The sequence below is a fragment of the Pelophylax lessonae genome (genome assembly GCF_965119305.1).
Source record: "Pelophylax lessonae genome assembly, chromosome: 6".
Taxonomy (NCBI): Eukaryota; Metazoa; Chordata; class Amphibia; order Anura; family Ranidae; genus Pelophylax; species Pelophylax lessonae.
In genome coordinates, this window is record NC_138773.1 from 327,874,879 (window position 1) to 327,890,934 (window position 16,056).

General features: G+C 47.1%; 1 protein-coding gene across 1 annotated transcript in view; it reads left to right on the plus strand.

Annotated features, from left to right (window-relative positions):
* The window catches only part of LOC309557595 (protein mono-ADP-ribosyltransferase PARP14-like), an 81,714-nt gene that overhangs the window by 63,310 nt on the left and 2,348 nt on the right, over nucleotides 1–16,056 (plus strand). Inside the window, exons 13-16 of the mRNA XM_082260390.1 lie at nucleotides 33–236; nucleotides 6,623–7,228; nucleotides 9,786–9,922; nucleotides 11,790–11,964. Of these exons, the coding sequence (XP_082116516.1) occupies nucleotides 33–236; nucleotides 6,623–7,228; nucleotides 9,786–9,922; nucleotides 11,790–11,964 (1,122 nt within the window). The remainder of the gene's footprint in view (nucleotides 1–32; nucleotides 237–6,622; nucleotides 7,229–9,785; nucleotides 9,923–11,789; nucleotides 11,965–16,056) is intronic.

The following is a 16,056-nucleotide window of genomic DNA, read 5'->3' on the forward strand; positions in this document are numbered from 1 at the left end:
ATTAACCTTGGACCATGTGGACTGTGTTGCAGGTATGGGGAGCGTCTCCGCATCAGAGGTGGCGGACTCCATTTTGGAATCGGTGGCTAATTTCGCCAGATCTCCCCAATCTGTCCGGATGGTAAAAGTCGTCATTTTCCAGAAGCAAATGCTGAAGGATTTCCACGCCAGCATGAAGAAGAAGGAGGGGGCATCTCTGGCCAAAGAAGAGGGATTCTTCACTAAGATGAAGCAATGTGAGTACACGGCGTTATAGAGGATCTTCTTATCAGATCATCCTGCAGGATAAGTGAGCCGCAGTATGGGATATGAGATATTGATTTGCAGGAGTAGTGGGCTGTGGGGTAAATATCAAATATAATAATCCAAGGATAAAAAATTTATAAAGCCTTGCCACATATCAGTCATGTACCTGGTAGGAGGCCAAAGTGAGAGGACTTCCCTTGTGACTCTGGAGCTCCCCTGGAGGTGATGACAGGGAGTGCAGGGCTTAAAAGTGCATGGGTGCCAATGGAGCAGTTCCCTGCTGGTTGCTCTAAGACAGTGGTGTCCAAACTTTTTTCAAAGGGGGCCAGATTTGATGAAGTGAACATGCGTGAGGGCCGACCATCTTGCCTGACATTTGAACCATTAAAATGAAATATACACACACACACACACATTATATATATATATATATATATATATATATATATAGGAAATAATAAGCATCAGTACTTTATGAATAAAAACACACTTACTGAAACAGGCAGTAGGATTGTAGAAGTGACACCTCCTCGGTCAACTCCATACATACACACATATACATACATACACACATACATACATACACACACACACACACATACACATATATCACACTTACAGAAACAGGCAGTAGGATTGTAGAAGTCACATCTCCTCGGTCAACTCCACAGGATCCTTGGTCGGCTCCTACAGGTGGCTGTGTGCGGTGAAGGAGAGAAGGCATTTTGCACTCCCGCGCAGTCGTGGGCGGCGCTGGGCAGATAGAGCCGAGTGGGGGGGGCAGAGCGGGACTCGGCAGCAGCCGAGCTGCCGAGGGAGGCCAGAGGCCCCGCCCCCGAGCCATCGCATCAGCATCAGGGTGGGGATGTGAGGAGGCATTGACAAAAGGCATTGACAAAAGTCAGCAGTGTCTCAGGGGGCCGTACAAAACTAAAGGACGGGCCGCAACTGGCCCGCGGGCCGGACTTTGGACATGACTGCTCTAAGAGTTGATTAGCTGGGTAGCTCTCAGGCAGGAAGATGAGGACCTCAGCAGGAACATGAGGGAGCATTGTGGAAGAACACGTCAGGCCCAGCAGCTGGCAGAATGCCGACACCTACAGTAGGTAGAGGTGGTGCAGGATGAGGCCAAGAAGGAAAGAACTGTAGTGGCGTTGTCGAGGTCAGGATCCAAGCCAAGGTCATACATGGATGGTCAGTAGAATAGAAGATGACAGAGTGATCAGGAGTTAGAGCTAAGGTCATACACAGCAGATCGGGGGGGGGGGGGGCAGCAGAGTAGTCAGCAGCCAAAGGTGGGGTCGCTCTTGGTTGAACAGAAGAAGCAGTGTCCTTCAATGAGTCAAGGTCACAACCAGAGATCCGGCAGATAGAATCCAGGGGCAGGCCGGTAGTCGGTAACAGGAAGTCGGGAAACACACGAAAGCATCGGTCATAGACAAGCTGAAAATAATCCAGCAACCGTCTGTCACTGCTTCTTCCTTTAAATAGGGCATTTGGTGGCAGTCCCAGAATTGAATGCAAAATGTTCATGGAACATGCCTGTGCACGTTTTCATACTAAGGATGGTGCCCACGCAGGGTACTGGTGGAAGTTCCTGACCTGCATATTGGCGCAAATGCACCTCTGTTCTGGCAATATCAATGATCCATTGGTCTATAAAGCCCTCTGTTACATTTCTGATTAGTTTGATATTAAACTATTTTTATTCTCTGACACCTCTAGCCCAGTCTGGCCATGTTTAGATCAGATAATTATCTCTGTATACTGTATTTTTGTCCAGTTTTGGGCATAAGAATGGGGTTACAGTGGCTGCACCACTTTACCGCAGAGCACTCTGGCACTGACAAGAGATGATTTGTCTGAGGATGACTGAACACAGAGTTGGAAAGCTTACAATGGGTTGCTGGTGTTGCCGGATTTAGTTCTATCACCCTCTTATCCCTAGGCAACAGTGAAGGACCCCAAGATAGCTCAATAGGATAGTATTTCACCACAAAATCCTTAAATCTTTTAGGGGGCAAAAGAAATTGAGCGCCAATCACTTTAGGAAAGTTTACCAGAGTTTATTATAGGACCATAAACTCAGGGACAGAGGGGTTAGGGCTCTGGTTACCAAAAAACAATAAAAAATGCAGAGTCTACTTACAGTCAGTTAAGAGAAAAGATCTTTAAGCTCTAATCGATATCCCCTGGATGAGCCATCAGAATTTCCAGTCCACTGGCAGTAGCTTCCACCCAACTGGAAGAAAACACAGGCGCCACTCTAAGTGCAGTAACTTGAAACTTTAATTAATTCAAGTTTCAAGTTACTGCACTTAGAGTGGCGCCTGTGTTTTCTTCCAGTTGACTCCAAGCGTATCTTCTACTTGTCACTAGAGCTGCCTCAGAAGTGCACCTTGAGCTTTTCATAGACTTTTTATGGACCTTTCTATGGACATTGCCAAATATGGATTTTTATTTCTATTTTCCAATCTGCCTTTTCCATTGATTGTTACCTATTGTTATTCAACTGGTTAGTTGTATGTCCGGTGACATTGGTATAGCCCCTGGTGATATATATTCCTCGTTGTGCGCCAGTTATTTATTTTTGGCTTCCACCCAACTACCCAACACTCTTCAGTAGCTCCAATCCAAGCATCCATCCTTCCCCAGACTTTGGCTATTCTCCTGGCAATAGACTTCCCCCGGGTGTAGATCTGGGAGGCACAAGCCTTTGACACACGGGGAGATTTACAAAACCTGGAGCATAAGCAATCTGGTGCAGCTGTGAATGGCAGCCAATCAGCTTCTAACTTCAGCTTGTTCAATTAAGCTTTGACAATAAGCCCCCCGTTCACATCGGACTAATTTGACATGTCAAATCACATGCCAAATCAGAGCCTATTGCCCGCAACAGCACTGTCCGAATCAGTGGGACGCCAACTTTGCTGCACCGCACCGATTCCCAAAAGTACTTTTTGCACTACTTTTGGCAACTTCGGAGGTGATTTGACAGATGTCTGTCAAATTGTCCCCAAACTTGCACTCCACTCTAATTCATCCCAATGGTGTTCTATCAGGTGGAGCTCAGGACTGTGCAGGCCAGTCAAGTTCCTCCTTCCAAAACTCGCTCACCCATGTCTTTAAGGACCTTGCTTTGTGCACTGGTCCAAATCATTTGGTGGAGGGGGGATTATGGTGTGGGTTTTTTTTTCAGGGGTTGGGCATGGGCCTTAGTTCCAGTGAAGGGAACTCTTAAGGCATCAGCATACCAAGACATTTTGGACAATTTTATGCTCCCAACTTTGTGGGAACATTTTTGGGATGGCCCCTTCCGGTTCCAACATGACTGCTCATCAGTGCATAAAGCAAGGTCCAGCAAGTTTGGGGTGGAGGAAAAGTGGCTAGGTGATCCATAGAAGCTGCATGCTATAGGGCAGGGGTCTCCAAACTTTCTGAGCAAAAGGCCAGCTTATTGTGCTTCAGACCTTAGCGGGACCAGGCTGTGGCAAGTGGGAGTAGAAAATCCTGGCACCAGTAAACATTGCTCATCCTTGGTATTAGGGGGGCAATAGGGTGCTATTGTTGGTGTCATTGGGATTAATTGTGCCCCGTCATTGGTGTCAGTGGGAGGAATAGTGCCCCAATGTTGGTGTCAGTGGCAGGAATTATTTCCCATTGTTAGTCAGTGGATGGAATGGGGCCCCAAGGTACAGAGAATGGTAAGCAAAGGGCCACATCTGGCCCTAAGGCCAGTTTGGAGACCACTGCCATAGGGTTCCTGCCTGGCTGCCTGCATGCTGGGACTTACAGTGGAGAATAGTACATCCACCTGCAGATCACTTTCCCAGCAATCTCTGCCACTTTCAAAATCTGTGGATTAGCTCATGAGCCTCCAGAGCCAAGCCTGGGCGTGCAGCAGGTACTGCACATGCCCCCTATCCAGCCAGTGCCACGCTTGATGACGAACCTCTGCAACACCAGAACCAGGCTACTAGAAATGAACATGCGTCACAGTTGCCAAACTGACGTGTTTCAAAGGCGTGACCTCCTTTATCAAGTCAATGCATATATCTACTTGTATTAAAAATATGTAATTCATTTACATTGATCTCCAACTCCTCGTTTAGTCCTTCCAGGGACATAGTGCTCCAGGTAAATATCCAGAACGTCTTACGCTACTCTCCCCCTTTGAAATAGGCATAGGTATGGCCTTCATACCAAATAACTCTAGGCCTTCCATACTGCCGCCATGTACTAGAGCAAAATGCCTGTTAACACTAGGTTTGTGAAGCGCCTGTGTTCTCCAAACCTAGTGCGCACCCTACATATTATAACCCACAGGGGCATCTCAAGCCATAAACGACAAATTGCGTACTACTGCCTATGAACTGTCTACTTTGAAATACCCGTCCATCTCTCCTAATAAATGTTTTTTTTTTTTTTTACCATGGATCGTAAAATGACAGGCCTTACATTTTTTCACTGTACATTTGTAGGATTTCATCTTCAAAAATGTGGGAATGTCTTTATCCCTATGGTGTCCATATTTTAAAGAACTAGGGGCTACTATACTTAATATTATTCGCCTGCCTGAATACCACTTTAGGCCTATCTGGGAGTACCCCACCTAAGGCAGGATCTTGTTTCAAGATGGGTCAGTGCTTCTGGATGGCCTTTTTCATGGCCCAATGTTGGTCATTAAATTTGGTAATCGTTGAGTTCATCTGTTCTATCCTCCTTTTTATTTTGATTTTTACCTAACCCATTTCGGAAACAGTCAACTGCTTTTTGAATGTGATCTCTTTTGTACCCTTTTTCCAGGAATTTTGCAGTCAGCACCTCCGCTTGGATTAGATAATCTGAGGTGCTGGAGCAGTTCCTACGCAGCCAAAAAAAACTAGCTATAAGGAATGTTATCTTTCCACTTGGGGTGATAACAACTTTTCCTATGTAAATAGGAGTTGCCTGCCATTTCTTTAAAATGTGTTTTAGAAATAATCCTGCCCTCATTTTCCCAGACCAATAAACCTAAGAAGACCAGGGAAAGGGCATCCACAAAATGTGTAAATTTTATCCCATAAGGGTTGGAGTTGCAGTAGGTGACAAAACTCGTGAGTGACTCCATAGAACTGTCCCAAACAATGAGTAAACCGTCAATGTAGCCTAGCCTGTAATATACTAAGTTTCTAGCAAAGGGGTTACAGACCAGATGTTATACCCCATAAATACATTTACATAGCATGGTGAAAAATGTGCCCCCATGGCTGTCTATAATAAGAACCATTAAATTTAAAATAGTTATTTTGTAGGGCAAATTTGGTACACTGACAGGTGAAGTCAGATTGGGAAGGGTGAATATAGTCGGCCTCTGATAAAAAGTATTCAACTGCGTGGGGATAGAGGTGTAGAGCAAGCATACATCTAGAGACACCTAGATGTTGTTGTTGTTTTACCTTCTCTGCACATGGCCCCTTTAAGAACCAAGCAAGGGGATGAGTTGGGTTGTTCGTATATATACTACATGTCAGTTGCAGAGTGGGTGGGATTTGATAAAAGAGGCCACACCTCCGAAATGTGTTGTCTTGGCAACTATGACGCACGTAGCCTGGTTCCTGGTGTTGCGGAGGTTCGTCATTGAATGTGGGGCCAGCTGGACTGAGCGCGTGCACAATTGCCACTGCATGCCGAGGCTCAGCTCCAGGGGCTTATGGGCTAATCCGTCCTTCTGTGAGCCTCTCTGGATGCCATTTACCACCTGATCTTACAGCGGCCATGTTGGAGCAATGGCTTTTACGATGGGATTACACTAGGTGGATTGCGCTCTCTCTTCTTTGTGTCAGAAAAATTAAAGGAGCCTAAGCATGTGGAGTAGAGAAGCTACATAACATGAGTGAGTAGAAGGACTACAATAAAAATGTAAGTTTGGAACAGGGCAGGGATCCTACACAATGTTAGAGTTTGTGACTACCGGAAAGTAGTCCCATTCCCATAGGTCTCATTGAACAGATTGTGAGGCAGTCTCTGGAACAAATGTTGGGGGAAATTTGGAAAATGATGTCTATGGCATGTATAAATTAGGAGCGCCATCATAAAGCTTCATAATCAATAAAATCATTATGAAAGGTCCGGGCAGGTACATGGATCCTGTGATTAGTCATGTGATCTGTGCTGTCATTTGTGAGTGAGACATAGACTTTTCCACTGGCTCAGTGTCGGTATGGTAGCCCTGGAAATGAAGCCGGTTTGGAGGAAGTTGCGGGTGCACAGTGACAGAGGTTTCAGCAGAGTGGAAGAAGTGTATAGTAAAGGTGGTTGAAGTACAAAAGGAAAGCAGTTAGAGGGGTTCTGATCTAGACTGCACAAACTGTTTATCCTCTTTCCTTCTATGCAGCTGTAAAGAACTTATTCGGATGGAACAATGAAGGCTCAGAGGATGACAAGGTATTTGAATTAATAGAAAACATTGAGCCGGCTATTTTCCAGCTGTGTGCGGAAAGTCAGGGTGCTGTGGATAAGACAAAAGTCTGGCTTCATGATCTGATAATGAAGGAGCAGTACGAGAACATCATCATAGATGACTGGATCCAGGAGTTTGATGAAAAGGACCATGAGGCCTTAGTCCAGCTTCAGAAGACCTACCAAGTTAGTCTTATCTTTGACTTGCCAAACTTCACAGTCAAAGTGCTGGGTCTGTCCAGGGATGTCCTGGAGGTCAGTAATAAAATCCAAGACATGATAAAGAATGTGCGAGATAAGAAGACGAGAGAGCGGGAGGCGGAGCTGTGCAGTAATCTGGTGGAATGGGGATACCTCAACGGAAACAACTTTATTCCTTTCGACAAAATGACAAACATGGAGCTGGAGAAGGCCAAGACCGAGGACAGACAAAGTATACATATCGATATTAATGGGGCAAAATACACAGTGATTGTAGAACTGCTAAAAGCAAGAGATCCCAGAGGGAACACCGTGACGCTTCAACGTAATTCTAAACACGGTAATTACATTTTATATCAGATATGGGTCATTACATGTGAGAGGTTGTAACAAATGAAAAACATCAATTACAGAGTGCGCTAAAAAATTATGGAACACAAATATTCACAAAAATGGTGATTGCTGATGTCCAGCTAAACACAAAGTCTATATTCTAAATGATGAGACTGTGCAAAAGTCTTGAAAATCCAAAGAATATAGTGAGGTTGGGGAGTGATGAAGGATAAGGGTAACCTCTTCCCAAACGGTGATCCAGACAGTGCTCAAATGTACACGTGATGCACCCAGTGTTAAGAAGGGACTCTTACCAGATGATGGAGAGATGCAAACATATAGTGTATAACCCTGGAGTCCGTTAGGTCAGCTTGTAGGAGAGAATTCACAATAGGAATAAAAGCGACCATCTGCTTCCAAAGTGTAGGGATCTAGAGGCTTCCACTCAAGGGGATATCGCCACCTCCAGGAACATTCACTCGGCTCCCTCTGCTCAGCTGCTCACACTTCCCTCTTCCAGGAAGAGGGAAGTGTGAGCAGCTGAGCAGAGGGAGCCGAGTGAATGTTCCTGGAGGTGGCGATATCCCCTTGAGTGGAAGCCTCTAGATCCCTACACTTTGGAAGCAGATGGTCGCTTTTATTCCTATTGTGAATTCTCTCCTACAAGCTGACCTAACGGACTCCAGGGTTATACACTATATGTTTGCATCTCTCCATCATCTGGTAAGAGTCCCTTCTTAACACTGGGTGCATCACGTGTACATTTGAGCACTGTCTGGATCACCGTTTGGGAAGAGGTTACCCTTATCCTTCATCACTCCCCAACCTCACTATATTCTTTGGATTTTCAAGACTTTTGCACAGTCTCATCATTTAGAATATAGACTTTGTGTTTAGCTGGACATCAGCAATCACCATTTTTGTGAATATTTGTGTTCCATAATTTTTTAGCGCACTCTGTAATTGATGTTTTTCATTTGTTACAACCTCTCACATATTTATAATTTTTCAGTGCTGCTTTTTTTCACTCCTTTTTCTCAATAAAGGTTCGCGCACCTATTTCTCTTTTCACCATGGGTCATTACATGGCTGGAAAATCACAGGTGCTGGGCATCTATCTATCTATCTATCTATCTATCTATCTATCTATCTATCTATCTATCTATCTATCTATCTATCTATCTATCTATCTATCTATCTATCTATCTATCTATCTATCTATCTATCTATCTATCTATCTATCTGTCGCAATCAGCGCACAATCCAATCTGAATACCTTCATAACTCCGCACTGCAACCTTCCCACAATGCCTTGATAGGGTCTATTCTCTTCTCTTTCATCGGGTTTATAATAATTATACATTAATCATATGAGCCCCGGCCTCCTTGTGCTGGACCCTCTCACCCTAATACACTCCTGCAGACACAATGTCAGTGACACCGTGTAGCCCCCAACTGTTATAGTGGAGCTGGGTTCGTTCCATTATAATGAATGAAACATAAGGTTATGGTTTATTCATTTGCTAGAATTGTAGCCTCACCCCCCCCCCCCCTCCATATAATCATCAGATGACATGTAGTATATGGTAGGGATCGACGGATATTGGTTTTTCGTTGCCAATACCAACATTTTGGCCATTGCATATCGGTATCGGCCGATACGGGCTGATATTTTGAACATTTAAATTTTTGCAAAATAAACACAATTTTCAACACAAATCTGTTACTGAACATGTTTGTTTATTAACTACTGAAATTGAATATAGGCTTAACAAAAACTGGTTGGCACCCTGTGGTGATGAGTGGCTGGCACCCTTTGGTGGGTGGCTGGCTGGCACCCTTAGGTGGGTGGGTGGCACCCTTTGGTGGGTGGCTGGCTGGCTGGCACCCTGTGTTTAGTGGCTGGTTGGCTGGCACCCTGTGGTGGGTGGCTGGCTGGCTGACTGGCACCCTTTGGTGGGTGGCTGGCTGGCACCCTGTGGTGGGTGGCTGGCTGGCTGGCACCCTGTGGTGGGTGGCTGGCTGGCACCCTGTGGTGGGTGGCTGTCTGGCTGGCACCTTTTGGTGGGTGGGTGACTGACACCCTGTGTGGTGGGTGGCTGGCTGGTACAGGCCCAGGGCCTGTGGCTGGCTAGCCGGTACAGGCAGGGCCTGTGGCTGGCTGGTACAGGCCAGTGGGTGTGTAGGTGGCTGGCTGGCTGGCACTGAGCAGCTGTGGGTGGGTGTATGTATGTGGCGGCTTTGTTAAACACACTGTGTGCACTGTACACTGACTGTCCCGAGACTCCCCGATTTCAGACGAGGCTGAGGGAAGCGGCCTAAGAAGCCAGAAGCTGTCCCAGTGCACGGAGGCACGTGGCGCAACATACGCAATGACGTCATGACAATATCGGTAACCCCCGGGGCCGATTCTGATATATCAGGGAAAGTGCATATCGGCCCTCTATATATTAGCCTTGCCGATAATCGGTTGATCCCTAGTATATGGCACACAATGGACATTTTTATACAGGGAGGGTCTGTAAGAAGAGGACAGATATCACTGTTGAGTGTTTCTATTACAGGAAAATTAAACATCCCCCCACACTGGGATTCAATGAACAATGACAATATGAAGGTGGTCCCGTTAGGTGCTGGGAGTCAGGAGTACACAGATGTGGAAGCGCAATTCAGGAAATCTTGCCCAATGCGAATTATCAAGGTAATAAATCTTTTTCATTTACTTGAAGTAGCCAATGGAGATGGATGATATAACAGGGGTTTTGGAGGGTGTGCCATACATTATGATGAACTGAATGATTGGAGGATTGTTCACGGGAATATTTCTTACATTCTGCTATAAGCAGGGATGGGCCGAACACCCCCCTGTTTGGGAGTTCTGCTGTGAATCGAACAGGGGGGTGTTCAGCCCATCCCTGCTTATCACAGAATGTAAGAAATATTCCCGTGAACAATCCTCCAATCATTCATGTTCTAACCCGAACAGTGAACCCCATTGAAGTCTATGGGAGCCGGACAGGAAAAATCAAAAGTGCCCATTTTGAAGGTTTATATACAAGTAATTGGCCATAAACGGGTTATGGTGGTCTGGGTACTTCCCTGGGGGACATGTATTAATAAAAAAATGTTTTTAAGAAAGATAGTTTTTTCAGGAGCAGTGATTTTAATGATGCTTAAAGTGCAACAATGAAAATAAAAAAATTCCTTTTAAATTTAGTGACTGGGGGGTCTCCTTAATGTGCCTGTAAAGTGGCGCATTTGTAGCATATACAGAACATGCTACAGCAAAAATGCCCTCTCTAAAGAAAAAAATCCATTTAAAATGACTCACGGTTACAATTGCCCTCTCCCGGCTTTGAAAAAATTTAAAAACAAATGCCAAAAAAAAACCACATGGGGTCCCCCCCAGAATCCATACCAGACCCTTATCTGAGCATACAGCTCAGCAGGTCAAGAAAAGGGGGGATGAGCTAGTGCCCCCCCTCCTGAACCATACCAGGCCACATGCCCTCAACAAGGGGGGTGTGGGTGCTTTGGGGCAAGGGGAACTCTGCGCCCCCCACCCCAAAACACCTTGTCCCCATTGTTGATAAGGACAAGAGCCTCTTACCGACAACCCTGGGCTGTCTTTGTCGGGATCTGTGGGTGGGGGGGGCTTATCAGAATCTGGAAGCCCCTTTTAAGAAGGGGGCCCACAGATCCCGGCTCCCTCCCCCCCCCATGTTAATGGGTATCAGGTACTACGTACCCATTCACTAAAAAAAGTGTCAAAAAGTAAGAACCACAGGAAACTGTTTTTGACAAACCCTTTATTAAAAATAAAAAAAAGTGTCCCTCAATGTAAATCCATCGTCAATCACGACGCCTGCCGGACCTGAAAAACAGAAGAAAAAAAAACGCTTTTGCCTCCCTCCGGCTGCCATTTCTTCGCTTTGGCAGCTCCTATATAGGCAAGGGGCGGGGCCGCCTGGTTACGCCACCGAGTGGCACTGCCCCCTTCTGATATCAGGTGACGTCATGTGACATCAGAAGGGGGCGGTGCCACCAGGGCATGTGGCCTGGTAAGGTTCAGGAAGTGGGTCGTGCTCACTTGTCCCCCCCCTTTTCCTGACCTGCCGGGCTGCATGCTCGGGAAAGGGTGGGGTATGGATTTTGGGGGGGACCCCACACCATTTTTTTCTTTATTTTTTAACCGGCACTTTTTTTTTTATTCAGCTGTCAGCGGGGAAACCCATTGTCATCGGTTGTTAAGAACGCTGCGGTCGGCTTTCTGGCCCCGCTTCCTAACAACCAGCTTACACTGAGCCCTAATTGGGTAAAGCTTTGCCCAATCAAGGCACAGAATGCACTGTACAGCGCTCAGTGCATTGCAAGGTGTTTGTCGGGGCGAACTCCCTGCAAATTTGGGTGTTCAGTAAATGGCCAAACAGGCAAATGTTCGGCCCAAACTCATGCTCGGGCTGAACCGTTCACCCATCCCTAGTGATAAGCTGTCATACATCTGGCTGATTGTATTGTCACATTCCTTGTGATTCACTTGGCCCATAATGACATTTGTGTCTAAACAGATCGAGAGGATCCAGAACCGCCACCTGTGGATAAACTACCAGATAAAGAAGCAAAGTATTGATGATAAGAATGGCTCCACCACTAACGAGAAGCAGCTCTTCCATGGTTTGGACTCCAATACTGTGAACAGTGTGAACCATAATGGATTTAACAGGAGCTACGCTGGAAAGAATGGTGAGTGACCACAGCTGCTGGGCCCCTGTGCTCATGTAGGGGCATCAATATCCAGGTAGTCCAAAGCTCCTGAATCCAGTGCCACACTCTGAAGCACAACCCTTTTGTGTCAGGTCTTCACAAGGGCCACTGAGTGCAGAGGTTGTACTGCTAGCACACCAGGGGGTGTAAACACATGGAAATTCCTGGATAGTAACAGCTGTCAAACAGGCAGGACAGACACTGAAGAAGTACAAAGTCCCCAAAAGGTGGGCAGAGCAGATATAGTCCAGTCCAGCTAATAGAAGAGACAGCAGCTAATCAGAGGAGGTGCAAGCAGAGTTCAGATTTAGTCCTGACAATTCACAGGGACTTGCAAAGTATGGTGCAGTAGGATGGAAGTCAGCCAGGGAGCTGAAAAGCAGACTGGAAACTGTGGTCTCAAGTTATTGCCTGCTAATGGGGCCAGTTGTGGAGACTGCAGAATGACTGTGCTACAGTGCTATGATGGTGAACAAAATGCAGCATGTGACGGTACTCATCGTCACTGGTAGTGAAAGACAGATAATGGTTTGAATTGCTTCAAGTGGGACAGTAATAAATGTAACAGATCAACTGCCACCCCGACCGGGTACCTCTGTTGACAGATGCTCCTAGTGCTTCCCGAGGGCTCCAAGCACTCCACCAGACAGCATAACTACCTCAGTGATTATTCAAGGGAGTATGAAGAACATAGCAATCCCTTGTAGCAGGTCCCCCCAATAAGAGACAGGACTCTAGATTGGAGGTGAAGCAGAACTCTAGGTTTAATGGTACAGCTGCTCTTTTATACAGTGTCCCCCCCCCCCCAAGGTTACCTCCATGGTGGACCTCATGTGGAACAGGACATGAAATTCACAATCCAATAAAAATGGAGGTTTACACTGAATCACTCCCATACAGTATACACAATCCCTCCCCTCTGCCTGATTACATTATCATATGCAGATGATATTGTATACAGAAACAGAATTAACCTGAACTAATTATCTAGCCATCTGGACAGAACAATGTGAGGTCATTAACATTTAACAATGGAACAGGCAGACTTAACACAATACACATCCCACCTCAAAACAGACAATAGGACAAGACTGCCAATGACAGTCTGAACGTCCCCTACCTTGAAGTACATGGAATACACATTATCTCAATATACAAACAATAGGGAAAGCCTGTCTCTGACATTGAAGGACATGGAACAGAAGCAGTGGCGGCCTGTGTATAGGGGGCGCAGGGGCGCTGCCCCCCCCAAAAAAAAAGATAAAAAAAAATTCAATTTTTAGTCCACTAGGGGCGCCGGACTTAGTGGAGGCTATGGGGGTTTGGTTTTCCACCCCACCTGCGGCGGGCAGAGGCACCGATTGGCGGCCTTCTGGGGGTCACCGGGGCGCAGAGCAATGCGCCCCGACACTCCCCACTTTTGTGATGTCCTGGCTGTGATTGGTCCAGACTCCAGCCTGGACCAATCATCATTCAGGACATCCTGACCCTGCTGACGTCGTTGGGGGCGGTGCCGGTGCGTGTGTCAGTCACTCACCATCCCTGCCCGATCTCCTTCCCACTGGACTGGTGTGGTTTGCCTGCCCGCCGCCGTCAGGACGCAGAAGAAGGAAGAAGAGGAGTGGACTAGTGGAGAGGAGCAGCGCGCCGTGGACGTCACCTTCCCGCCGGACTGGTTCCCGCCGCCGTCAGAAGAGGACTCGAGGAGAGGAGCAGTGCACCGTGGACTTCACCTTCCCGCCGGACCGGTTCCCACTGCCGTCAGAAGAAGAGGACTCGAGGAGAGGAGCAGCGCTCCGTGGACGTCTTGCAGGCAGGAGAGCAGGTAAGTGATTGAAGCCGCTGCAGCGTGATGACATGACCTGTGACTGTGACCCGATCTGTGACATGACCTGTGAGTGTGACATGACCTGTGACATGCCTGTGCCATGACCTGTGACATGCCTGTACCATGACCTGTGACATGCCTGTACCTGTGTACCATGACCTGTACCATGACCTGTGACATACCTGTGCCATGACCTGTGACATGCCTGTACCATGACCTGTGACATGACCTGTGACATGCCTGTACCATGACCTGTGCCATGACTTGTGACATGCCCTTACCATGACCTGTGACATGCCTGTACCATCACCTGTGCCATGCCCTTACCATGACCTGTGCCATGCCTGTACCATGACCTGTGCCATGCCTGTGTCATGACCTGTGTCATGACCTGTGACATGCCCTTACCATGACCTGTGACATGCCTATGCCATCACCTGTGACATGCCTGTACCATCACCTGTGCCATGCCCTTACCATGACCTGTGACATGCCTATACAATCACCTGTGCCATGACCTGTGCCATGCCTTTACTATGACCTGTGACATGCCCTTACCATGACATGTGACATGCCTGTACCATGACCTGTGACATGCCCTTACCATGACCTGTGACATGCCTATACCATCACCTGTGACATGCATGTACCATGACCTGTGCCATGCCCTTACCATGACCTGTGCCATGCCTGTGCCATGATCTTTGCCATGCCTGTGCCATGACCTTACCATGACCTGTGACATGCCTATACAATCACCTGTGCCATGCCCTTACCATCACCTGTGCCATGCCCTTACCATGACCTGTGCCATGCCTGTACCATGACCTGTGCCATTCCTGTGTCATGACCTGTGCCATGACCTGTGACATGCCTGTACCATGACCTGGGACATGCCCTTACCATGACCTGTGACGTGCCTATACCATCACCTGTGATATGCATGTACCATGACCTGTGACATGCCCTTACCATGACCTGTGACATGCCTATACCATCACCTGTGACATGCATGTACCATGACCTGTGACATGCCCTTACCATGACCTGTGACATGTCTATACCATCACCTGTGACATACCCTTACCATGACCTGTGACATGCCTATACCATCACCTGTGACATGCCTGTGCCATGCCCTTACCATGACCTGTGACATGCCCTTACCATGACCTGTGACATGCCTGTACCATGACCTGTGCCATGCCCTTACCATGACCTGTGCCATGCCCTTACCATGACCTGTGACATGCCTGTACCATGACCTGTGCCATGCCTGTGTCATGACCTGTGTCATGACCTGTGCCATGACCTGTGACATGCCTGTACCATGACCTGTGCCATGCCTATACCATCATCTGTGCCATGCCTGTACCATGACCTGTGTCATGACCTGTGCCATGCCTATACATTCTCCTGTACCATGACCTGTGCCATGCCTATACCATCACCTGTGCCATGCCTATACCATCACCTGTGCCATGCCTATACCATCATCTGTGCCATGCCTATACCATCATCTGTGCCATGCCTGTGCCATGCCTGTACCATCACCTGTGCCCTGCCTGTACCATGACCTCAAAGTCACGCAATTTTTTACCGCGTTTTTTGCCGCAAAGCAATACCTATTACAGTTTTTTTTTGCGCCCCCCCAAAAAATTTTGAGCACCAGGCGCCACTGAACAGAAGCCAATGTGATTAGCTCTTTCAATGAACATGTTCAGAATCAAACAGCTGACAAATATTACCGTCCCACTTGAAGCAATTCAAACCATTAAAGCGGAGTTCCGTCCTCATTTCCTTCTTTTTTGATTCCTGTAGGGAAAAGCATGTTAAAAAAGAATTGGACATGAATTTTTTTTTTGGGGTCACTTACCTTATTTTAGGGGCATCTCTGTCTGACTTCTTCTGCGGCCGCGGCCCCGGATGTCACTTTCGGTTTCGCATTGCGTCCTGGGAGATGCGTGTCATCCATCCCAGGATGCAATGGGAATGGCCGGCCGCTACTCTGATTGCAGATCGCAATCTACAGCGCATGCGCGAGATTGCGATCTGCATTCTGGGTAGCCAGAAACCAGGAAGAGGGACACAGCGGGGGACACAGTGGCTTCAGACGCCCACACCGGAGATGGCCGCGCTCTGCAATCAATTTTAAAGGTAAGATTTCATCTTTATTCATTTACTGTACTCTACTGTAATGTGGGAATAGTATTAGTGTAATTGGCGTTAGCTTAGGATTAGGG